The following is a 26,104-nucleotide window of genomic DNA, read 5'->3' on the forward strand; positions in this document are numbered from 1 at the left end:
CGTCAGAACGTATGTATTATACAATTGTATGTATGTATGTATGTATGTATGTATGTATGTACGGAATACTCATTGAATTCCAGATCCATTTTGGACGCATACATAGAAAATGTGGCACGCTCTTTGTCTAGCTTTAAACCTTTTCATGCATCGCTGCTATTCGGATTTACGCGAATGTGCCACATCTATGTATGCGTGCGAAATGAGCCTAGAATCCAATGAATTATCTGTATATAAATACTTAGAAGACAAAAAATACGTAGTATAGGTAATGATTAAGTTTAGAACAGCTAATTCTTTTAACGAATCAATTTATTTTTTGACACAAACTGCCAATGACTCAGGTAAAGTGAGCCTAAAAAGAGAAGTGTCTCCACAGGATTCGTTATATTTAAAATTTACAAGAAGAATTGCATAATGCGATCTTGTTCATTCACTCGTCATACCATACAGTTAAACACACAATAGCGATTTCGGCATTTCTTTCTCACTGATGCGATGTTTGTTTTGGTTTCACGCGACGCTATGCAAACACATTCTTCTCTCGCTAATGACATCGTTACGATCATTCTTGGACAGTAATGAACGAAACATTGTAAATTGTAAGCGTTGAGAAGGCGCTAATTGTAAATAGTAAGTGATGAATATTTTGTACGGAAAGTTGGAAAATATCGGAACGGAATTGAGAGAACATAAAATCATAATCAACATCGTATATTACTTTTCGAGTCTTATTCGCGACAGTGATTACACTTTACTACACGTAGATTTCAGTAAAAGTTACGGTTCTCGCGGTTTCGCGATCGAAACATCCCGATACTGAGCTGAGCAATACATTATCGTTAGGTACAATTTGTAGATTGCACGTGTATCAAATACTTGGAAGAATAAAGAGATTTATTTGAAATTTTTGATTTCGAAATCGTTGAAGTTCCTAATTTTATGTGTTCCTCTTAAGAATCGAAAAAGAAAAATTGGAGAACTCTTCCAGACGTTTTCCATTAATACATACTGGAGAACTGGATTAAATTGTCTGGTAAACTTCTTCGTGTAATAATTATGTATGTATACGCACCATGCGACATGCAAGTACGTATAACCAGTCGATAATCGGTTCTCCAAACTTAAAATTTCACATCGATGATAGCGAATACATACATACGTACACATACACGACGTTTCTAATACGCTGCTCTCCGATAATTAGCAGTCAACAAAATCCTACCGACTTTCGATTAGTTTCGAAGGATTAGAACAAATCCAGTTCATTTTACTTGTGCCTCTTGTCTTGTCTTTTGTTTGTCGATCGGACGATCGCATATCGCGTCTTTCCTTTTCCGTCTTTCCATTTTCACGACTTCTCTGTTCAGCAGCGTGCAAGATACCATGCAAGTTGTAGACGAGAAACAGATGTAGCGGGGTCGTAAAATTCGTCAGGTAGTTGAAACTGACACTTTTTAAAACCCTTGCCTTTTTTACCGCACCCGGGATTATCCACTAGAGTTGCCAATGTGCGTCCTACTGTCCTACTAAGTGTGGTTGTTGAAATTGTACAGAATTTCGTACAGGTTTAAATGAGACTCGAGGACTTAAAATCCTTAAAAATCCTATTGCGGTTACCCGAAGTATAAACTCCGACTACCTGACGAATTTTACAATTTCGTCGCACCTGTTCCTCGGATTATTCGTGTATATACACGACACATATGTACATCGTACAACTGCACGTATGTATAACTTACATACGTAAGTACACGAGACTCGAACAAAATCAATTTATGTTCGTATAATCGCGATTCGATAACGGATGGAAAGGAGGAAAAGAACAAGAGGGATAAAGAAGAAGAAACAATCTAATAAAAGTATATTCTTGAATTCTTTCGAAGTAATGATAACGGTCATATTGTTCGTGTTTAATTTTATTGTTGGGAAATTGTACGGTGGACGTAACATGCTGATGTAATTGGACAAGATGAGTGAAAGGAGGAACGAAATTAACAGAAACGGAATAAAACGCGTGAAACGTGTGGAACATAAATAATAAAGTGTTGGTCGCTTCATTTTCCCGTGTTTCCTGCAGCGAACAGCAAGCACATCGTCGTTGGTCGTTATTCGTAATAAAACATATATCTCACAATCAGTATGTAATCCGAACGATCGGACCGACACTGATACTAACATTGACAATGACGCGATCGTTATCGTAACAGAGAAATGGTTGGGCCCGGTTCGAACGAGCGGCTTTGCGACAGAATTTTCCTTCTACGATCGCGTGTTTATCTTCGTTTACTTAATTGTGAAAGCAAAGAAAGACAGACGACCGCGGCAGGAAAACGCGTCCGTAAAACCTGCTCGTCCGTACCGGGTCTGAAAAAGGTTTAAGGTACAAGCGAAGGGTAGGATTAACCGCCAACGATTGACTGCTCGATTGTTTAAGCTATACGGTAGGTAGACTTTCGCACCATTAAGTTTAATCTTTAATACATCGTTAAGTTTATAAGATAGAGTAATTAGAGGTTCGAAGCGATTAAAAAATATGTCAGAGGCCGATTTTGGCCCAAGCTCTCTACTCGCTTGTGCACGAATTCTCTCTCTCTCTCTCTCTTTCTCGCTCTTTCACTCACTTTCTCTCTCTCCCTTTCTCTCTCAATTTTCATTTTCTTTCTGTTCCTCTTTATTATTACTGTTATTATTATTACCATTATTATTATTGTTATTATCATTACCATTAACGTTACTATCATTATTTTGCCGTTATTATTTCGATACAATCAACAGCGAAATCACTTTGAAATCTGTATAATGTATTTATACTTAATTTTTAGCATCTCAATTTACACAATCGATCGAATTCGATTAATTCGTAGGAATTTCGCAGGTTACGGCATGCGTTATTCCTGGTTTCACTGCCTTCCTTTTTCCTTGCTTTTCGTTCGTTTCATTTTATTCGAATCTCCTTATTTCTCCTTCGATCCATTTCATTATCGACAAACGATTAACACCGACGACACTTATAACTAGAACTGCCCCGTTTTAATCTGAAAAACATCTATGTAGATACCATAGATTACTTATCGGTCGTACGCGCTTTGTGTGTTCTTGAGGCCGATTGAACAAAAGAAACATTCATTAGACTTCCATGTACGCAGAGACTCCATCGCGGTTCTAATGCATCGCGATAAACCTACGGATAAATACCTACAATATAAATCCGTTTGGTGCCACTTTCACGAAGTTTTGTTTGCAGATTTGATTCGCGATGGGTGGAACACGCGATAAACTCTGTACGTATACAGAGACCTATTTATATAGACATCAGTTATTATATCAACGATTTTCTCATCTATACCCTGTGCATTTTAAATGTTTCAACACATCTTATGTGATTACTTGATAAATGTTTCTCGCTTATCATAGATAATCAATATATAATATTTATATATATTCAGTAAGTATAGGCACGCGTACGTGCGCACACGTATGCACATTTAACGTATGTAAACCTATTTACCGATTTCACAGTCATTTCTCATTTTCATTTTGATCATTTTGTCCCATACGTTCGTCTACACGTACGCGTGCACATACAATTTTCATTTTTCTTTTTGTCCCATACAATTACACCAGATGCGGAATTTTACAGCGTTGATTAGCGACGAAGGGGAATGCCGATCGTACATCTACACAGATCTACATCGATTGGTTCGTGATCGTGTTACGATAAACATTGTAATCCTCGGTAGCTCGAAACGTAGCAATTTAATGTACAATTAACGAGATAAGGTAACGCGATAACTGTAAAAATCGGTAACGTATTCTATGTATGTTTCTTTACATTTACAGCGGCACGTCGATAATCGATAACGATTAACCGATAAACAAATTGCAACGAGAACGATTACGGTTACAGTTGTAAGCGAACGTGCGAGGTACAAAAGCGAGGATGCTTACCGAATCTAGTAACGATTATAATATAACGACCCATTTCTTCTCCTCGATCGTTCTCGTGATTCGTGACTCGTGGTTCGATCGATCTTTCCAATTTCCGCCCGGCCAGTCCTGTTCGTGTATCAATGCCAATAATTAACAATCACGACTGCGATAATTAATGATCATGTAATGCACTTTGTTGGCAATACATATACATACAGATAGCTCGAGAAGCCACAGATCTCACATTTTACACGTTTACGATCGACTGTACGATGTATATGCGAAAGCGATCGCGACCTGTACACAAAACAAATTAATTTACTTAGAAAAATTGTCATCGATTCAGATTAGAATTGAATTCGTTTAATTTCGATTGTGATTCGGTCGCGTCTCTTCTTTCTCGAGAGGAAGAGAAGTCGCGCGAAATTCGCTGTCTCTATCGATCGAACGGATCGGTCACCGATTTCTCCGATTTAAGGATTTAAACTCCTTTTGCATCATCGACACGACGTGACGGACGTTCTACGTACGTCTGGCTTGGACGTTTTCAACTGTAAAACACGGCGCAGGAGGAAAGACACCAGTACGGGTTTACGTCCGTTGCATCGTTTCGACTCTCGTGCGCGTACGGGCTCTTGATCCGTACGCAAAATTACTCGGTCGATTACCGCGATAATTTGCCACGATTCAACGAATCGGATTGACTAGATTCGCATTAAACATATAGATACAGTTTACGATTAATCATGTGCACACGCGCATACGCGTTATTGCTTCGATATAATATAATCTGTCTGTAGCGCATACGCTGTATGTATATGCATACGTGCATGTGCATAAGTACATACATACTAGCTATATACACATGTACAGAGTATACATGTGTATGTAATATAATATGCATGTTCACGATACGATGGAGCAGTCGTATCTACAAAATTGCACTCGTAACGAAACGAAAGGTATTTTGATATTTTTCCAACGCTATCGGACAAATTATGTACACGTGAATGTTTCGATCGACATTTGTCGGGTCCGAGCGCCCTAACGTTCGAATTCATTAATTCGGATATATAAATTTTGCTCATTGGTCCATAAAAAGAAAAAAATACTCGGAAAGCGAATGGCACCGCTTACTATCTTCGATAGCAGTCTCACTTGTATGCTATGATCTTGTCACTCGCATCTCATTTACGGTTGTATAATTTTTTAATCAGCATTAATTTACCAACGCAACTTCGAGAATTCGTCGAGACTGATTTTACTTGCCGGTTGAAGCCAATACGTTATCCGCGCGATGAGTCACGCGAAAATTAGTCCATTATCCACTAGTCTATAACGAAAGTAACGGAGAAAGAGGAGACTATGATAACAAGTATAGCATGTATGTATATGTATATACGCGTGGAATAAATTCTAACGATTTTAACGAAAAAAATTGTAACAATCCACTGGTTCTGAACAAAAATGTATTGTACATATATTATAATACAACAATCGATTCATTGAAACAGCATGAGATTGGACGTGTTTGCCGTTGAAGTGGAACCGTCGGAACGCATTTCAACAATAACGTAAGCGTAACATGAAAAAAGTGAATCTTAACGTTTGATTTATCTCTCATTATCGACGATCGATGCATGATATCACTGTGAAAAGGATCGAGCAGCATCTCGAGCTCGTACGCCGCTTTTGAAATCGCGTTAACTTAAACAGAATCCAGGCTCGTAACGTAACACATATATGAAAGTGTCTCGTACTTGGTGGCAATCATTTACTCGCGACATAATCGTTATTCGAGCCGGATGAAAAGAACAAGGAGGGAAAATAGGAGAAATGCAAAAGAAGGATGATGGGTACATAGGCAGGCAGACAGGCAAGCAGGGATCGAGGAAAGCTAAAAAAGCTCGAGAACGTGTTTCAGACGCGCAAATCGTAGCACAACGAATCGCGCCAAAAAGAGCCGTTCTGGCGGATTCCAAACGTGTAAAAATACGTAGAAAAGATAAACGCAGCGCTCGAATCGTGTGTTTGTTCGTCCACTCACTGTTCTTGTCTATACGTGTCTTCCCAAGTACATAGTACATACCTACTACAAGTACGTGTAGCTGTGTGTTCGCGAATACGCGTGTGAGCGTGCATATATGCGAGTACGTAAGTCGAATAGGTTTACATAGATTACTATCATACACCGTCATAAGCGAGGTCGACCGACGGCCTATGATGAGAGGGGAGGTATGATGGTGGCGTCGAAGTACCTGACGTCGTGCTACCGTAACCACCGGGATAATTTGCACTAGGCGCATGAATCCCGCTGGGTGGTGCCGGATAGGCGTCGAAGGAACTAGAATACGAACCGTTGTAAGAATAAGGATTGGTCATGTGACCGAGGCTTGGGTGCATTCCTCCCATGCCTCCCATACCGCCCATTCCGTAAGTGCGTTGCATCAAGCTCGACTCGAGGCCACCGAAAAGATATCCGTTCGTCGATCCCATCGGCACCGGATAATGAGGACTGGGGATTATGTTTGGATACGAATTACCAGCGTGTCCACTCATACTTGGCGTATAATTGCTAGACGCTAGATTTTCAACGGTATACGATTTGCTGTGCTGCTGCTGCTGCTGTTGCTGTTGTTGTTGCTGCTGATGCTGCTGCTGCTGTTGCTGTTGCGAATCTTGACGTCCATTCGTACCGTAAAGTGAGTTATAACCGTCGTTGGGAGAATGATGTAGCGAAGTTGGATAGGCAGCACCTGAGGGTCCCAGAGGGGGACTGTAGTTGGACATGCCGACGTTCGACATTCCGGAGAATCCTGAGAGATAAGACTGATGATGCGATTCCATCTTCTCCGACATCGACCCGTCATCGTTCATCCCAGGATGCGAATGCTGAAGACGTTGGCTGCCACCATCGGCTATACTGGGTATCTGGTCGACTAGAGATTCGAGATCGCTGAGACTCTTGGAAGCGACGTCCTGTCCGGTGTTCCTCTTCATCGTCGCGTACTGCTCGTGGGGATGATGAGGCGACATCGACGCATGAGTCGGCGTATGTGGATGCGTGTGTGGCGGAGTAGGATGAGAGTGATGCGAGTGCTCGTCGGCGGGTTGGCTCAACGGCGTCGACGTATTCTGATGTGGATGAGGGTTGTGAGATTCGGACGCTTGTTCGTGGTAACCCATGTAACTGGCATAGCTCGGATGGGTCGGGGTTCCTGGACTACCGTGATGACCGGGATTATCACCGTTTCCGGCCGGATTGTACTGGCGATGATCGTTATTCATCGTTTGCTGGGACATACTCGTAGGTGGTTCGAAATCCGGGTGCTCGACACTCGGCGAAGTCAACGGCGACGGCTCCAAGTTGTTCTCGGAGGAGATCGCGGTATTAATCTCCGAAGACAGATCGGAATGGGTAAACGAAAGCGACATAGATTTCGGACTTTGGCTGTAGTGTTGCAGATGCACTGGACTCTGTTTCGCATTCATACTATAAGGACTATCGTTCATTCCTTGTCCGTAATATCCGGAATCGTTCATCTGTTGTGGATAGGGAGCCATGTGTGCGAACGTTTTCGGCGGAGAAAAACAGTTGGGTACTACGTTTCCGTAACCGTCCCCCATGTGACCCATGCCCTGGTGTTGCTGTTGTTGATGGTGATGGTGTTGATGGTGGTGATGTTGCTGCTGCTGCTGTTGGAGATGCTCTCGTTCTCTGATTTCTCGCTCCTGCTGCTTTTGCTGTTGATGAATCTTTTTCGGTCGTCCCCGTCGTTTCTTTATCACTTCCCCATTCGCGTCCAATTTTTCGGGATCGGGTGGTGGTTGATCCTCCGGATTCTTTATCTTCTTTGGTCTACCCCTCTTCTTCTTGCCGGGTATCTGAGAATTCGGTTCCTGTTTGATGCCATTCCCATTCACCTCGGAAATTCTACCATCTCCGTCGTGCATTAATCCGTCGCAGAACGTAGGCTTTTTGTCCTCGATCGCGTCTTGATCCTTCTTCTTCAGCTTCGAGTCCGCGAACACGATGTCAGACTCGTCCAGATGGGAGATGGTGCCGTTCAAGTAATCGCGAAACTTTTTAAGGGCCGCATAATACGGCACCTTGTCTGCCGCTCGCGGAAGCTGCGCGCACCTCGCGCTGCTTGATGGCATCACCCACATGTACTGAAATCAAATATCGGTTCGTTAATTCGTAGGGTATAGGGTGTACAATGTACATATTTGAAAGTATAAGAATTCGCCTTACCGTGTTGGTGCCCTCGACCAAGTTGGGTTGTCTACCAAATCCAAACTCTTTTTTCCCAGAGAATACCTCGTATATCAGTTTACCATTAAAGACGGCGATCTTCGGTTTGTATTTCCGCAACTTTTCTAACAGAATGTGACTACCTATAAAAATGAACAGAAATTTAGTAACATTTTCGAACGGTTCGCTGGTCATAAATTTTACGATTTCTTTTTAACCCTCACTGTGTAAAGCTAAGTCATTCGTGTCTGATCAAAATCTGCATCAGAATATAACTTTGTTCTCATAAAAATATTATATGCATAAACATATCATTTTTGAAGTACTTCGATTTCTGTATAAAATAGGTTGAGTACTGTCATTGGAATTTTTTCTATAATCAAAATATATATAAACACACGTGTAAAACACAAATAATCTAGCTTTACACGATTAGGGTGCCGAAAAAACGTTTACATAGTAAAATTTAGATTGTTAAATGTACGATTTTACCCTCTGTATGAATCTGAATCGTCTCGTTCTGTTTCTCGTTGACAAGAACAACCGATCTGATCGGTCAGCTAGCATCGTCTACCGAACAGAAAGAGGAAGAATGCTCCTGCTCCCCACTGTTCGAGCGTCTTTCACCACGCGGCCGCATAAGTAACTTATGTATTATGTTACATATATATATATAATACATATATATGTATTGTTTGTGTGGATTGTGTGTGTGTGTGTATATATATATACATATATATGTCCATATTCCACACATGATAAATACTACATACATTCATTTAATCGCGCCGGTTTTGGATACACACGACGTTAGTCACGTGACTGAGAGAATTTCGATGAGCTCTGTTGGCAACACTGATCCCGCGCCCGCGTGCCGCCAGCCCGCCATAGTATACCGCCGCGTATTCTATCCCATTCCCATATTCTCATTCTCGTTCTATTCTGCCGCTGCTTCACTCTTGTTTGATTTTACTCGTGCCCGCTGCGCTGCCGCTACCGTTGCCGCTGTCGGGCCGGCGACGATCAGTGAAGATCGCGATTTGCCTCAATCGATTTTCATCGGTAAGAGCGTTTCATGTTTGTTTTGTTAACGATAAATAGTGCAAACAACGCGGTATTGACTCCATCTCGTCTTCTACCTTCGGATCCACCGGCAACAGGTGATGAGTGGAGAAAGTTTAGTGAACGAAACATTTCGATTGTGAATCAAAACGTGGCTGGCAAGCCTCTTTGTCGCTGGCAGAGATCCAGAAGCGTTACGCGGTAAGTAACCGACACTTATCGATAAATAGTTGCTTATTTGTTTACATTTCTTTTCATTGTATCGTTTTCTCCTTCGCTGAGACTAAACGATTGACGAGGCTTTTGTAAATCATGCGAGGCTATACGCACGCACGTATATTGATACATATTATAGACAGAAAACTAATTTAGACTGTGTTTTTGCATAGCGTTGTGTATACAGAAACGTATTTTGTGGCTCCGAAACGTTTACGTTCAGGGTAAGACTTTTTCTGACTGCTTCCTACAAACTTCGTGAATCAGATCCTATCAAAATCGTGAGGTTAGCCCTTACATTTCGGAGCATATACGTTTTGTTACGCGTTTATGTGTGTTTACATGTTATTTAATACATTTCGAAAGTAAGTACATTGAAACACAAAATGGTGGAAAAAACGATAAGCACTACGAACAAATGAATAAACACTATCAAACATGGTCGGTTTATATATATAGAGCATTTAACATGATCAGCTGAGATTTTCCACAAGGTAAGAAAATATCAAATAAAAAGTATTCAATTTTGGGTTTTGATTAGTTCATAAAGTATTAATTAATAAACAGAATATAAATCCACACGTCGCTGCTGTGATAGTTTCGTCAACTGCTGAATACCCAACATTGAATACATCAGTTTAAGTGTCTACAGAGTGTTCCATTTTGATATTCACCAACAAAGAGTCCGTCATTTTTACGTCGGTCATTTCAACGTCAGTCGTCATGTGATACTCGCGAGCTCGTAGAATACGAAGCTGAAATCTTTTTATTTATATATATCCCAGAAAAATCGATACCCGAAACGACAATTTTGTCTTCCACCTTTGTCGCCTCCACCATTTTGAGGAATAGGTTACCCGAAACATGAGTGCTTAGCTCAAATTTTCATGATCGTGTTTCTAACATCAAACAGTTGAAGTATATTTATACTTTATACTCGTGATACATGATGTGCTACTGTACGTTCGACGCTATACTGTCTATCGGTGAATCAGATTGGGGAGTCATGGGGGGCATTGGACACCGCTATCCGTCGTTGCCTTGCAACCGAGGGTACAGAGATTATGTGTTCTACGAACGGTCTTGTTTTCTTATCCCATATGTGCGTTGGGACGCCGTACGGTACGAAACGTACGACTCAGCTCGGCCGGGTTCATTGGGTGGTTCGTTACAGAACGGAATCAAGCGAGTTTTTGCTTATCTACACCCATGCGCACGAGACGTGTCGCGCCTCGTCTCATAACTGCGCGTGGCGTTTTCTTTTTTCGTCTACCTGCTTACTAACCTTCTTTAATTTCTTTTCTCGTGAGATCAGCGCTGCCTTTGGTGGCGCGAGCCACCATATTCGTGAAACCGATACCAAAGCGCAAAAGCTTGTAGTCGTCATCCGCCGTCAGTGGTTCTGGAGTTAATCCGCTGAGGTGCAAGCACTTCCCTGAAAAAAAGTTGTTTAATCGATGGTTAGAGACATTGGGATTACAAAAGAAAAGTTAAGATTTTCTTTAGCCTACGGTCGGTTCACGCGAGAGACGTGCTATGTATAGCGAGTGGGAACTACAGATAAAATGTAATTTACGTCACCGCTGCGTTGTTAAGTTCGGCCAACATTTATGCGAAACGAGAGTCAAATTAGTTTGGATGAAAAATATTGTATAAATCAAATCGCGGATCAAATTGGACGATGCGTTGTGTTCGCGTAACGAGGAGAAACAAAATCGTCTGAGCTTCGAAGACGAAAGGAGATAATTCGCGTAGAGGGAGAGACATAGTAGAAAAATAAAGAAGAGAGAGAGTGGGATTCGATGACGTAAAATTAGAGATATTCTCGAAGCCGAAGTCGGATCGCGTATATCCCGTAAGGTCTATCCCTAACTCGACTCGGCACGGCAGCCAGCGGATAGAGATTTATGACGCGGCCTCGGAAATTCTCTCCCCCTCGTCCTCCCAGTCTCGCCTCCTCTTGCACCACCGACCTACAGCCGCGGCACACGACCTTGGAGAACTTCGGAACAAAGTTAAACGCTCGCTCGTCTACCGTGGTCGTTGCCGTTCGCGTTCCCAGTCCCGTTCTCCCGCTCTCCCGTTCTCCTAACCATACTCTTACCAATCGTACTTTGTACCTATAGCAAGCTTACCGGCAACTAGTAGAACGCGAACGCGTGAACTCGACGGAGCAGCGCAGTCTGATGGAAACAGAAGGGATGAACGCGAGACCAAAACTTTTTTCGTTTTAACTTTAGAAAAAGGGACGAAATAAACCTCGGATCGATCCTAAATTTAAAAAGTTCGATTCGCAATGACACACAGGGAGTTCTTGCAATTTGTTGACCCAGATTTTTCCCCCGTTTCTTTCCTCCGATTCTGAATAAACGGTTGGTTCGAGTTCGCTGCAGGGGATACGAAGAGAACCAGGTGAAAATCGATGCAACCGTGGGAGAGAGAGAAAGAGAGAGGAGAGAGAGAGATGGATGTGGAAGGATAGAAAAGGAGAGACTGACAGAGAGACCTGTGCGTGGGTACCGCGGGAGACCGCGCCTGGAAAATCAATTTTCAGGGTTTTCCAGGACGAAGACCCGCTCACGGAGACCTAGGAAAAGCGTCAAATGCACCGCGGCATTCTCCTTTCCTCTCGTTACGAGAGCGAGACCCTTCAATTGCTACAATTTGCGAGCAACCACGTATTAAACTCAGACGCGTGTAGTAGACATGTGTTTTTAAGAATTGTACCATCTATTCCGAGAAGACGTCCTGACGTGTTTCGTCAAAGAGTCTAGGATAATTTGAAACGGTTTTGTTTGATCGAAGAAAGGAAAGAAGATCCGCCGCGCTCCGGATCGATCGTTGGTCGACGGGTAAACACTGATGAGCGAACGTGGTCAATCGATCGAGCGCGACTGTCTTGATCGCGGCTCACTAGAGCGACGACGCCACGCGACGACGGATCGGATTTCTCGCGTGCAATCATCGATCTAGGTGACGACCGGCGTTCACTGGCGACGTGCGAGAAGAACCTTCTGGGGCGGTGAAAATTTCGAAAAGACGGAACACAAAAGCGGGGGACTGGTGGTCTTAGTAAACTCATCGACACAGGCCGAAAGCTGCTATCGAGCGGATAGGCGTGCGACAACCCCTTCCCGCTTTCCCTGACACCCCACGAACCCCTTCGGCCCCCTCGACCAGCTCTAGTTCCCTTTTTCCTGTCCCTCTGGCCCCTCCGTTCCCTCCCGGCAACCCCTTTGGACCGAGCAGCAAGCTGGCAGAAGGGTGGCCGATATGGGTGGAAAAGGGAGGAGGCAGAGGCTACACGCTTTCCCACACTCACCGGCCAACCCTCCTTCGCTACCTGTACCCTTCGCTCGTCTCGTTTCACCCTACCTACCCTCCATAGCCATCTCCTCTACCCCTCCAGCTCTCCTTTCCACTCTCCTCGAATCCCTGTTCTCTCTCTCACTCTCTCTCTCTGTCCCTCGCACACTTCGCATTCTCGCTCTGCCTCACCCACACCCTCGCCGACGAGCTCACCGCCCTCATCCTCGTCCTCTTCCCTTTACTTCCCTTCACCCGACACAGCCGCCACTCATTATAGTTCCCACCACTAGCAACCCCAACCCAACGCCACCTCCTTTCCTACTTCCACCGACATCGACAACCGTCACCGTCAGGCTTGCATCCCTTTTCCACTCACGCACTTAGCCGGTTTCCTCGATCTTTTCGCTCAGGTCACTCGTAAGACACTCTCCGACGCTCGATTTTCTTTTCTTGTCTTCTTCCCATTTCTCTTTTTCTCTTCCCCTTGCCCTTTTCATTCTGTACGCGATTCCGATATTTTCCCAGGCTGGATGCTCGTCGAGAAGACGTGTTCAGGGTTCGTCAAATTTTTCCGCGAAACCAGGCACGCGCGCCCATTTTTCTCGCCCGATAAGTATGCGAAAAGGAAAACCTATCGTTCGTAGCATTCGAAAAATTCTCTGGTTTGCACGAGTTTGTCGTCGGGTCGGAACGTCGACATAGCGACGATTCGACGGGACGCGACGGTTCGAAGTTTAACACTCGAGATCGCCGATATAATCAAGGTATAATGGAGTATCGCGCTCGGTGCGATGCGGCGGCGCGATCTTCGTCGGGACGTCTCTCCTCCAGAGAAACTTTCACCCAACGAAAACTTGGCTCGCGGTACTTTCTTCCAAGTACGACGGACGGTCGAGGGATGTAGGACGTAATCTCGAGCGCGAGTACCCGAGTTCGAACTTTAGTTTCCAAGTTAACGAGTATCAAGTAGTCTGGACTTACTTTTCTACTTTAGAACGGCGCGTCGCGCCACGTCGAAACCGCGAAGACGAAAATCGGCCATCGATCGAACAGATTCGGAGTTCGTTTTCTTTTCATTTTTTAACTCTTGCGACGATCGTTACCACTTTCTCTCTATTTATTCAGATAAACAAGAAAGATTGAGTCCACTGTTTCGTTGATACAAAAAGGAATTTGTTCATTCGGTTAATAGACTGATAGTAGATATTGCGATAGGAACACGAAAATATTTGCAACGAATAGTGGAGAACGGAAGGTGAAAGAACCCTCGACCTCGTCGTATCACTTGGGTTCCGTGCCGCGACGCGCAGCGTCGATTTCTTTTTGCATCGCGGTAGGACGCAGTGTCTCGATCGCCACAAGTACGAAAACTTTTCCTCGGTCACGTTCAACTTTCGCGCCGTTCGGAAAAGCCCGCCGTCTGTCGAGCCGAATTGGGTCACCGACCACTCGCCGACTCTCATCCCCCTTGCCATCTCGGTTCGCCATCCCCTTCGTCCTGTCGTCTCGATCGAGGTTGAGGCCGAGGCCGAGGCCGAGACCGAGAGGCCGTCCTCTCCCGACTAAACTTTTTTACGCGCGGACAGCATTGTTTCAAAACATTGTTTGTCCCGTCTTACATCCGCGAACGGCGTCAGGCTGTACGAAATTCCGATTTTCTCGCGCACTTCTCCACCAACTTTGAACATTAGTTTCCCTTGCTGCTGCTGCTGCCGCTTCCGTTCCTCTTGCAGGGAAATCTGTCGAACCGAGTGAAAAACACTGCTTTCTAATTTACAGCACCAAAACCGTAACGAACAAAGTGTACTTATTTGAGCGAGAAATTAATGCAATTCTTAGCAGTTTCTTACGTTTTCAACGTCATGATATCCAAGCCGGAAGCTTACTCTCCTCCGTCGAGCGGCGAACCTCGGACGCGAAGCGATATTCCTATTCCCATTCGTCGACGACTCGAAAGATTCCGTGTACTGTTTTTTTTTTTAGTGTTCGCGTTTCGAGCTCAATGTCGACGCGATGAGATCGATATCGGAAGGATCGATCCGGTGTCGAGTCGGCAGGTCGGTACGAACAGGAACGTACCTCGATCGATCGCGAACGTGGGGAACGAGCACCGCGCGACGCGACGGAATCGCGCGATCTGTTGCGCGGACTTCGTAGGCTGTGGAGTTCGAGGAGGTCGCAAAGGTGATTGATCGTTTTTCGAGATACGTGTAATTATCACGACACAGTACACCTCGCGACTAGAAGCTAAACTTCTGCGACGCGACGCACTGTTTTTTGCCGGGGGTGGATGTTGGGAATACGAGAACCGGGGACTAGGAACCGTGGACCGGAAACCGAGAAAACCAGAGGATAGAAACGATGGGAACGGGAACGGGGACAGGGACGGGGACGAGAACGGCGCGCGACGAGCAGGATCCGGTGCGCGTTCGCCTCGATCACTGAAACCGCGCTCGCTTTCGAGCGATCGAACCGGCTGAACCACCGCGAATTTTTCGGCGTTTACTATATGCCTTTAGGCCCGGTCCCGGCTTCTCCCGTTCTCCCTCCACGGGGCTTAAATTGACCCGTCGTTCTCGATCCACCCTCTCCTCGTCCCGCTCACTCTTCCTGCTCTCCATTGCTGGCAACCAACCCCTCCTGCTCCGCCCCGACCGCTTCCCGTTTCCCGTTTCCCGCTTCCCGCAGCTTCCAACCTTTTTACCCCGTGCTCCGTACTACCCTGCTGCTTCCACCAGCTCTCGCCCCTCTGTACCCCGTATCCCACCCCCTTTTTATCCTGCTCTCCCTCGCGCGCACCACTCATTATAGTTCCTCCCCCCACTATACCATTCCACCCTTCCGCACCCACCCCTGTACTCGCTCCTCTTCGCAGTCCACCTCCTACACGTTACCACCCTCTACCCTCCACCCCATGCCACTGCTCTACCGCAACCCCGGGAAAACCCTGGAAAATCCAGCAGCGAACACCTAACTTCACCCTGTATGTACTACCTATGTGTGAACGTGAGCTCTCTCTCTCTCTCTCTCTCTCTCTCTCTCTACCCCTCTCTATGTACACAACCCGTTATACTACCTACACGTATAAGCGTCCGCCCTCTACATATGTATATGTACGCGTGCACCTACGCCTGTAGTATGTACGCATCGTATGTACATCGCGTACACAACGGTCGATGTGCACGAGCGCGGACACGAACGCGGACCCAGGACGCGGACGTAAAATGCACGCGCATGTACGCGCCGTCTAATAGCTATCGCTTCGATGGAGACGGCGCGAGACCCTTCTCTATCCTTCGTTCAAGAATCCACGATTTGCACGGTTTTCCTCCAACGAAAAACGCAAACTGAATTTCTCTCGCCGGTTAACCCGGCGTCGATCGTTGAAACCCATCGATGTTCCAAACGACTCTTAGTCACGGAACAATATCGCTCCTCGCCGCGGCGGATTCAACGCGGCATGCCTCTTCGGAGTTCGCGTCGTCGTCCGGTTAGCAGCTGCGTTAAAAATAACCGATGATCGTTGTTCGGTCGATCGCGCACCGACGCTACGCTACGCAGCGCAACGGAACGCACCCAAGGAAGAAGGGTCGAACAGCCGAGTTTTTCGTCGAGCGACGTTGGAAAAGCAATTCGGTTCCTCTTCGGCGTTAATTGCATTTACGAACCTTGACTCGCGCCAAGAAGAACGTATAGATTACACTTATGTGTAAAAGAATTAAATGGATCACTTACAGAAATGGTTCCCAGGCCCGGCGTAGTGGTGACCCTTATAAGCAGCAAAGAGTCCTGGGTTGATGCCAATCTGTGACAAAAATCAAATACCGATATAAGGACTCTGATAGACTTTAATTTCGTGAAAATTAATGTTTTTCTTTTAACTGGTTTCCTCGTTTAATCGTTGCTAATTGGAACGTATTTCGCGCACGGCTTAACTCGGTGATCGACATTCGAACTTGGATCAAGATAGATCGCAGGGAAAGAACGCATGCGATGCGAGGGTTGCCGCGAATCGTAGATACGTAGTTATATACATTGGAATTCGGTATTCGGTGTTCGGTATGTCCTACGGTCGAGTACGGACCTTCGTCGTTGTACGGATTTCGCGTACACTGTTCTTAGCTGCGATTATGCAACACGGTAGACACAGGTGTGGTAGTACCTGTTGCGCAACCACATTATCTTCGCTCTTCGCTCCGTCGCGTCGCCTCGGTCGAACAATTAATAATGACAAAGTCCAAGGATACGCGACGGAGACGTTCGCGACTCTCGTAATTTTCGGTTTTCAAAGTCGCTGCTCGCACCTTCCTTAATCGGTTCCGATTCGTTACACAAGGACGCGAGGTTCGCAAATAGGAGAGTCGATAACGATAAAAAGTATGGAACGTTGTCTCCGCAGTAGAAAAAAGAAAAACGTATTTTTTTTTTTTACGAAGAGTAGTTAAAAATGAAAAGTTGGGAAAATGTAGAGGGAAAGAGGAGTAGCGGTCGTGGAACTTTGGTCGAAATCGCGTTATATCGTTTGGTGGGTACGGATGGTTGGTTTCTCTCCCTCCGTACATAAAGTACGTATCGCATTAGCGCGTTAACGCCAATGCGTTAGCCGGTCGGCCGACGTCGAATGGCGCTTCGGCCGGGATAAACGAGGATAAAATGACGGGGGTTGGAAGCGTGGGTTGGGTGTGGAATTGTCGCCGATTGAAAACAACGCGCGTCGATGAGATCGGCGTGGAGTAGAGGAGAGGAGAGGAGAGTAAAACGGAACGGGTCTGGGTTAGAGGGTCGGGGGTTTCGCTAGGTGGATGGAGAGGGAATATCGAGGGGTAGATAGAGGTAGGTAGAGGGTAGACGAATGCCAGTGTCCCGCTACGTTCGATTACAACGACGCTCGTAATAACCGAATTGCCCACGGCCCGTTAAAGCGTTTACACCGTTTGACGGATGATCGACCGCGCTGGTTACTCGTTCCGCGTAATACGCTGGTACGAACTATCCGCTAACGGACTCTCTTCGTCTCGAAAAACTCTTTGATTTCCGCGGAATCCGACGACGATGGACGGCATAGAATTTACCTCGTTTACGACGAGAACGGCAATAGCTTTCGATGGGAAGCGGAAAACGTATGCATATACGCGGATGAAATGGTAGGAAGGTGAGAGCGCGGGGGGTTGTAGATCTCGCGCTCGTTACCGACCTCGAGCGTGATAACCGAATTGGGTATGGACCATTAAAACGATTACGACACCTGACGAACGCGCTACGAACGACTATTCCCCGTCGTTACGTTGTCACCGTCTCGCTGCCTTCAAGATAAATTTTCCTGTTAAACAGGCGCCCGTTACGTTCGCGACTAATTCGATTAATTCCTTCTTGGCCGAAAAACGCGACGCGACGCGACAACGCGCGGCTCGCATCGCCTATTCCAGGTGTAATTGCAACTATGATATCGCTTCTGACCTACATCTTGACTATTCTGTATATAGTCAACTTACTATTATGATGTCGAGATTGTTGGTAAGATGGTCCGGAAGCACGCGCTTGCTAACTTCCTCTTCCGGCATGCCGTCGAATCTGTCGTGCTTTTTCCTCTCTTTGTACGTCTTCGCTCGCTTCTTCGCTTCAGCCAGTTCCGCCCTATTATCAAATTGTCACATAATGATATAAGCTGTAACTCAATCGCGTCATATTGTATACAACCGTGTAGCGAACAGCAATTTTCTGAACTCTGAAGTCTACAATTTATATTCTACAGTTTAGAGCCTAAATACTTAAGAGTATAGTGCAAAGAATCTAATTATTCCGTTTCGAGGCGAGAGTTTCGGAAGCGCGGCGATATTTAGAATCTACAGAGTGGGAGGTAAAAGTTCGTATCGAGTTATAATCGAGTCTAGTCGCATCGACCCAGTAGGTCGAGGTCTATTGACCTCGCCGCATATTATTAGTCGGAATCGACTGGGCCGTCGACCGCGAGCCACGGACACTTGCCGCACAGGGTGCTTGTTTGTGTGTGCTAAACTTTAATCTCGTTTAGAAGGAAGTATGTATTCTATTCGCGATAGTTTATGAACGGGGAGAGAAATGAACGTGCAGTCCTTACTCTTCGGGGGTGAGGATCATTTCAGATTTTCTCTTGCGACCTCGCTTCTTCGGTTGATGCGGCAACTGAGGATTCGTGTTTCCGTTCATCACGCCTAGGTTCATTTGAAGGTGTTGCGGTCCTGTTAGCGAACCTGGTGGCGAACCCGTAGGCGTACCCAGCGTCGGTTGCCCTCCACCCTGTGGACACGTCATGTTCTCGGGGTTCCCGACCGGGCTGCTCGCCGACCTCATTCCGCTCATCGACATTTCCTCGTCCACGAACGAGTACGGATCTACCGGGGTCTCACACTTGATCGTCATCTGCAAATTCATTGTGTTTATGTACTTTTTATCTAATCCAAATGGTGCGCTCTACGCTCGAGGTCAAAGTGTGTTAATCATTCGCGAACGCAGGCAGCTACTTCTTTTTCGAGGATCATTTGTAATTTGGAAGATTATGCAGAGCTACTTATACCGTACAAGGACCCTTCAACATAGATCATTTAAAAAAGACAGGAGAATCAAATATTGACTTAAGATTTATATCCCACGTAGATATCATGAGAATCGGCGTGCGCGGCTTGAACAATTTCCCTTGTATATGCAATTGTAAAAAAACAATTTGAAGAGATTATCCTCGGAGCATCGCGAGCCGCGAACACATGTATATTTTAGATACAATTAGCTTCCACCCGTCTGTTTTTCTTTCGTAATAGCGGGGAGAGATAAAAGAGAAGTACGTAAGGTAAGAAGGTGAAAAAAGACCGATCGCTGGACTCACCTGTCCGAGGGTGGAAGCGGTCGAGGCAGGTTGTTGGGGTTGATGCGCTGTCGCCGATATCGGGGTGAGGGGCGTGTGCGGCGTATGCGGCGTGTGCGGTGTGTGCGGTGTCAGCGGCGTGTGGTACTGCTGACTGCTGTCACCACCGGTGCTCCTCATCTCGAGGTCCGGACTTGTCTCGTAACCGTCATCCCGAGCTTCCTGCTTTACCATCACTCCTGCGGAGAAAAAGGCATCGTTGCTTCATCTCTACTTCGCATTCCAATTTCTTTTTATTCCCACCCCCGATTTATCTTTCATTACATTAATGGTTTTCTAAAGATAACCGATCGATTTCGGTATTATTCATCTCTACACCCCTTGTGTACATCAAGAGATGTATTTTTTTTTTAAGTAAAGAACGCTGCCGAATAGTCGTCTCTCTGTCGCTTCAACGTCACGTATAATAATTATAATAAATAAGCATTTAGGTATCTACATACTCGTTTTAGGCCGCTAGTCAAACGGATTTTAATGGGAAAGAAACAACGCGGAAATTCACACTTCTCGTATTTACTCGTATACCACTCGAGAAATGTACATCTACGCATACGATTCGCGTTCGTTCAGATTTTCTGCGGAGAGAAGCTTGGTTACCCCGTTAATGGATACTAGGATCTCGCGAAAAGAACGAGCGCGTCCGCACGATACGATAACGAACGGTATATAGGGTAAGTGAAACGGTTCGATGAGCCCGGAAAAAAACATTTACCAACACCGATACGCACACATGAACATAGATATATCGTAGTTCCGGTATTATCGGCGGTTGTGCGTCGACGCGACACCCTCCGCAAAATCCCGATTTTTCTCAAATATTTTTTTACGCGTTCTTTAACCTCGACCATGCGCGAAATCATGTTCACGTGCTACCGTTCGCACTTTCGCTATCGTAATTTTTTTTCATTTCAATGGATTTACACGGTGGATTATATATTATTGCTGGTAATATTTTTGGAAAATCGCGTAGCCGAAGCTAAAGCAGATTGCCGATTACCCTTTGTATAATATCTCGCGTTTCCCGCGGTAAGTGGAAAAACAAGGAGCAGCATAGCGGATTGAATTTAAAACTGATCGCGTACCAGCGCGATGCGTGCAGATCGTTTTTACTGCATGCCAAACAAATCAGCGACGTCCAACGGGGGCTTACATTGGACGCATTTGAATGTACGAAATGAAAATAGTATTCGGTTCGTTGTTCCTTTGTCGTTCTGCCGTTTATATTAGTGCATTCCGTGATATTGAATCGCGGAAGAGTTAGACGCAATTTTTTCATCATACCGAAAGTAGTACCCCCTAAAATATCCGAGCCGAGTCGTTCTCTCGTGCGTCGCGCATCGTCGATGCTTGGAAATTATTCGCTCGCGTATTCCGACGACGCGATATACAATATCTTTAAAAGGGAATTCTGTCGATGGCAATAAATTTAATGCAACGTTAATCCAATGTTGCGCTGAACGTTTCCTCGAATTTTTCACCGGACCGATTAATCTGCGTAGCTCAGCCTTTATTACGAAATGCAGATTCATTTCTGAAAATGTACAATTTCGCCAAAACCGTTGCTGGCTGCGATTTTTCGCTTCGCTCTCGCCGAACTAACAACATCCGGATTCCAATTCCAATTTCTTCTGGCAGATACAAAACTTCTTACTCTTACCTTGAGAGCCTCCGCAATTGATCGTTGTCCCGTTCGACCCTCCGTTTTGCACAGGCGACGGATACGACCTGAAAACAAAAAGATCGAACATAGAATGCATGAAATCAATGACGCACGAGACTGTTTTTAACGCGCAATGCTTATTGCCGAACGAATCATTAAACTATTATTCTCTTTTTTTGTTTTAGGGAGCAGAAATGAAGTCCCAGGAATTGGCGCCTTTGTACGATCAGCAACAGGTAAATTCAACCTACGTACTTCGAAACGATGGCCTATTCGTTTTGTTCGTCGATCAGAATTTCATGGTTGCCGCGGATCGTTCGCCGAGGAACGAATTGCATGTAAACTTGCTCGATGCGCGCGTACGTATGTTACGCGTGTACTTAATAAAGAGAGGGAAGGGAGGAAGGTGCGTAAGCTCTTTCATACGGTTAATCGATAAGTACTTTCTATGGATAAGTACTCGCTAATTACGATCGCTCTCTCTCTCCGTTTCCCTCTCTTTTTTAATTCATTCGACAGATCGCGAGAATCCGCGAGATTTGTTCCATCGAATCGTGCGTTGCCCACCGTTGAGATACTTATCGCAACAGCTAGGTCGCAACATGCCTCCGCAAATATTTATGGAAACGCGAAAACTTGACAATCTTATCGTCTCCTAACGCAATCCGTTGATATGCTTGGCGAGAGGAAAACCGTTCACGTTGTCTGTCCAAGACAGAACGCCGCGTAAGAAAAACCTGTCAGCGCGAAAGAAGAAGGAATTACGTAAAACATCTCGTCCGTATCTAATCGCGAATCACCGATCGTCGCTCGTGTCTGTTTTTATAATCGATTGCCATTTGTATGGGGATGGTGGCTCGTTCGTTTTTTCGAAAACCTACAAGTGAACATTTTGGATTTTTCATTGTGAGCAAGTTGCGTGCGTTCCGATCGATCGTTTTCAGTCTTAAGAGAAGAGAAGCCGTGCGTAGGCGGCGCTGGCTTTTGCTTTGCTTCTACGAGGAAGTCCGTCGGGTCGCGTCTCCGAGACCGCGACCGGTCTTCCGAGGTTTCCGAGCTTGGCACGGGAACAAAGAACCGGCAAAAAACGAGGCTTTTATAGTCTATCGTCGTTGCTGAAAAAAATATTCGCGGGAAGAATAACGAGCTGGAAAATGTGCGGACACGGACGTCGCGTCATGAACGAAAGTCGAAAACCGCCGCCGTAGATCGCGAAAATGTCAGATCAACCTGACGACTAAATTGATACTAAGGAGTATTCGATAGATCTGATCAGAGAGACTAACAGCTGGAAGAAGAGAGTCAGAATTCGGTCGGTGAGGCGCGTTCAAGAAACGCGCGGGCGGGCGCGAACGGTCGGTGCATCGGTGGAAAACAGACGCTTTTTTTTTTTTCTCTCTCCGCGCAGCGTTGCTCGTTTTTGCACGCTAATTCGAAAATACTCGGAATAATTTTCAGCCGGAGCTACATACATATAACTCTACCCTGTCTATGTACTTTTTATGTGGCGCGTGGTCCTATGTACCAACATATAGTATGTAACGCGGACCTCGATGTTCAGGTATATACCGTACAGCTAGGTACGCGTATATGCCACCAAGGTAAATATATGTGTACGAGGTATATAAGGGTAGCGTGTAGGAGATGGTTGGTACATAGAAGTACTTGCTGGAAACGACTAGGGCAGCCCGAGGGGGTGAGACGAGGGAGGTGGCCAAGGGAATGGAGAGATTCTATCCGTCTCTCTCCCTTCTCTCTTTCCCCTGCTCACTCCTCACGTCCTCTCTCTCTCTCTCTCTCGCTTTTTCTCTCTCTCGCTCTCTCTCTCTCTCTCTCTCTCTCTCTCTCTCTCTCCGCCTCTCTGTTCGCTTGGCTCCTCTTTCGTAGGGAAAGCTTCGAGTCCCGCTGGTAGACGATGTTCTTTCGCATCTTACGAATATCGAAAATACCTGGCGATCGACGATTCATTTCCACGTCGTCATAATCAGGACCCGCGAAAAATCGTGTAAATTGTAGTACATGCCTGATTTTCGCATCGCTTCGAATAAAGCCTTTTGTACTCGCGGCGGGAGACTAAAACTTAACTATGATCGAGCGTTTCGTGAAAAGTCGAGGGACGTTACTGATAATGCAACGCTTTTACCGAACGTTCCTTGGATTAAGTTACTCGTTTCTCTCGTGAAATCGGAGCCGGTGTTCTCCTCGATGGTCTATAGGCTTTTAGTTTGTGCTTCGGGAACGGAAACGCATGTGCGATCTTCATTGACTGTGCTCGATTCGTTGCTCTCGTTTTCCTTCTCGGTTCTACAAAAATCGGAGTACGAACAGTCATACACCGTAAAGGCACGCTGAAATTCATGGGTTTCCCTGTCCTCGGATCGAATCGCGGGATAGAACGCGCGAGATTTAAGGAAAATTGCGCCGAGTCGGAAACCGAGGAGAGATAAGAAGCGAAAGGAGAAACGAGAAAGAGAGAAAATCGAGGTGTCGCGCGCGGGGTTCGTAGCTACCCCTAAGCCGGGCTGTGGCTGGTGCTGGTGCTGGTGCTCTGGTGCTGGTGCTGGTGGTGCTCGTGGTGGTGGTGGTGGTAGTAGCGGTGCTGCTGCTGCTGCTGCTCGTTGCTAGGGGAAACCTCCAGAAAACTCTACACACATACATTGCCCGTATGCCCGCCAACACGTACATGCATACTCGTGCTCGTACAAATTTTCGCGCACACATTCGAGCGAGACACCTACAACTACGTACGGACACGAACACGGGAGCTGGGCTCGCACAGGCTCGCCGCTAAAGGGGGCAACGAGAGGAGCTCACGCACGTACGATCTCACGCACACCTTCCTGCGTCCTGGAAAATGTCGATAACGAAAAACCACTGCTCTTTCGCTCTCTCCTCGTTCCCTCCTCTCTTTCTCTCCCTCTCTGTCCCCCTACCCATCTCTCCTCTCCTATTTTCTTCTCTTCTCTTCTCTGTAGGTTGTTCGCTCGCGCCACTGCGCAGCTAGTTTACCTACACCTTACCTGTCTACGTTTTACCTAGCCAGATATACGTACACCTATGTACGCACGTCTCCTGTTCTATGCCCTAATCGTTTTTATCCCACTCTTTCACTGGCTGCGGTTCCTTTTTTCGCGTCGCGAACGTCAGTTACCGGAAAAACTATTTCTTAGCGTAGCATATAAATTGACGATCTTCTCTTCGCGGTTTAAAGAGGAACGAGATCGTGTCGGCGCAAAGCATGGGCCGTGTGCGAACCGATCCTCGAAAATCTCTGCGAGGAGACTCGTTTCATGGCTGATTTCGTCGCGAACGCGCCGCATCAGAGAACTTTCTCCAATTTCTCTCCTGGTGGAATCGGAAGAAGAAGAAAAAAAAAGGGACGATCCGCGATTTACCAGCACGACCAGAAACGACGTCGGAAAAGCGAATCAAGCAAAGTTTTCGCATCCTCGGCGACGCGATACTACATTCCAGATTTTAAGTGCCAAGGAACGTAGCGCGGTACGAGATCGAGGATCGAGAACAGCGATTCTTTCGCGCTCGTCCCCGAGAGACTTGCGTGGATACACTCGGAATCGCTATAGCGATCTTACGGTGTAATGATCCTCGTAAAAACAAGGAGGCGTCCTGCGTGCGCGATAAAAATTTACGAGCCAAATAATGATTCGAAGAACCGCAACCTGTCCAAACTCGCGGGGATCTCCCGGAATGCATTCATTTTTTCGACGAATACGGACGTGCCGGATTATTTTCGCGACGGAGAGGATGAAAAAATAGAATCACGAATATTTCTGTGCAACAGTGTACGTTATATGTCGCGCAGGAGCGTGAAACTCGTTGCTCGTTCTTAGCCAGACAAGGCGAAAGTGGAAGTGGAGTAGAACGTCTGTCGAACATGGAGATTCGCGTCGATTAGTTTTGCACGAGCATCGCGCGAGGCAAAGTGTGCGATGATCGAACGGGAAAGTGATCGGAGAAGAAGAGAAGAGAAAAGAGAATTCTGGCCGTAGGTTGTTCGACCTTCGGCGAAACGGTGGGAGGAGGAGGGGAGGAGGGGGGGATTCCCCTGTGAGCAGAATCAACGTATCGCTTTAGGTCGCCGCCGTAGTTCCGAGTTTCCAGTTATAAATTACAGAGTAGACGACCGAGTTCCATTGCGACTTTTTTTCTTCTTAGTCGACGGAAACGCGTTCTCTTTCTCCTGCGGCGCTCGTTCCTTCGACATCGATTCTTCTTATTCCTCTTCGTCTACTCCTCGTTCTTCTTCTTCCCTCACCTGTTCCCTCTTTTTTCTTGCCTCCGCGACGCTAACTGGCTCCCAAGAACGATAGACCGCGTATCGGACCGCGCGTTCGCACCACGTGTGGTCTCCATTCATAAAATCTTCGACTCGTAGCACGTGCATCGAAGCCTCCTAAAAGGATCCCGTTCATGTCTCATGCTTTAATGCTCGGTTCCCTCCTCTCAATTTTTCCTCTCTGCCCTCGTATCATCGATGCCAACCGATAAAAGTGGACGTCCATCCTGAATCTGTATTCGCGCGTTGGTCGTAGACAAAACTCGCTTGTTCTTTGTCGTTACGCGACGAGCCGCAGTTAGAAGAGGCCTATTTTATATATCCACGGTGAATCGATTTTCACTTTGGCCTCGTCTAGTCGCGCTTAGTAGCTAATTTATCGGTCTATCGCGATTGTCGTCGACCTCGAGGTCGAGGATAGTTTGCGTCGTTTGACTCCCTTTTCTTTTACCCGTACCAAACGAGACAAAGCAC

General features: G+C 46.1%; 2 protein-coding genes across 5 annotated transcripts in view; one reads left to right on the top strand and one right to left on the bottom strand.

The window, feature by feature from the left end:
- Positions 1 to 2,783: 2,783 nt before the first annotated feature.
- Positions 2,784 to 26,104, bottom strand: part of Tdg (Thymine DNA glycosylase) — a 35,769-nt gene continuing 12,448 nt past the window's right edge. For all 3 annotated transcript variants that reach the window (XM_018028291.2, XM_018028283.2, XM_018028299.2), the window contains 8 exons: positions 21,331 to 21,398; positions 19,635 to 19,852; positions 18,873 to 19,174; positions 18,268 to 18,409; positions 16,511 to 16,580; positions 10,752 to 10,901; positions 8,189 to 8,331; positions 2,784 to 8,106 (listed from right to left, as the gene is read on the bottom strand). In XM_018028291.2, coding sequence (XP_017883780.1) covers positions 6,118 to 8,106; positions 8,189 to 8,331; positions 10,752 to 10,901; positions 16,511 to 16,580; positions 18,268 to 18,409; positions 18,873 to 19,174; positions 19,635 to 19,852; positions 21,331 to 21,398 — 3,082 coding nt within the window. In that variant the 3' untranslated portion in view covers positions 2,784 to 6,117. The remainder of the gene's footprint in view (positions 8,107 to 8,188; positions 8,332 to 10,751; positions 10,902 to 16,510; positions 16,581 to 18,267; positions 18,410 to 18,872; positions 19,175 to 19,634; positions 19,853 to 21,330; positions 21,399 to 26,104) is intronic.
- Dnmt3 (DNA methyltransferase 3) overlaps positions 9,021 to 26,104 on the top strand; it is a 38,982-nt gene continuing 21,898 nt past the window's right edge. For both annotated transcript variants that reach the window (XM_018028272.2, XM_026815495.1), the window contains exons 1-2: positions 9,021 to 9,451; positions 21,519 to 21,569. In XM_018028272.2, the coding sequence (XP_017883761.1) occupies positions 21,528 to 21,569 (42 nt within the window). In that variant the 5' untranslated portion in view covers positions 9,021 to 9,451; positions 21,519 to 21,527. The remainder of the gene's footprint in view (positions 9,452 to 21,518; positions 21,570 to 26,104) is intronic.

The sequence above is a fragment of the Ceratina calcarata genome, unplaced genomic scaffold, assembly GCF_001652005.2.
Source record: "Ceratina calcarata isolate Rehan_Ccalc_2016 unplaced genomic scaffold, ASM165200v1 scaffold125, whole genome shotgun sequence".
Classification (NCBI taxonomy): Eukaryota; Metazoa; Arthropoda; class Insecta; order Hymenoptera; family Apidae; genus Ceratina; species Ceratina calcarata.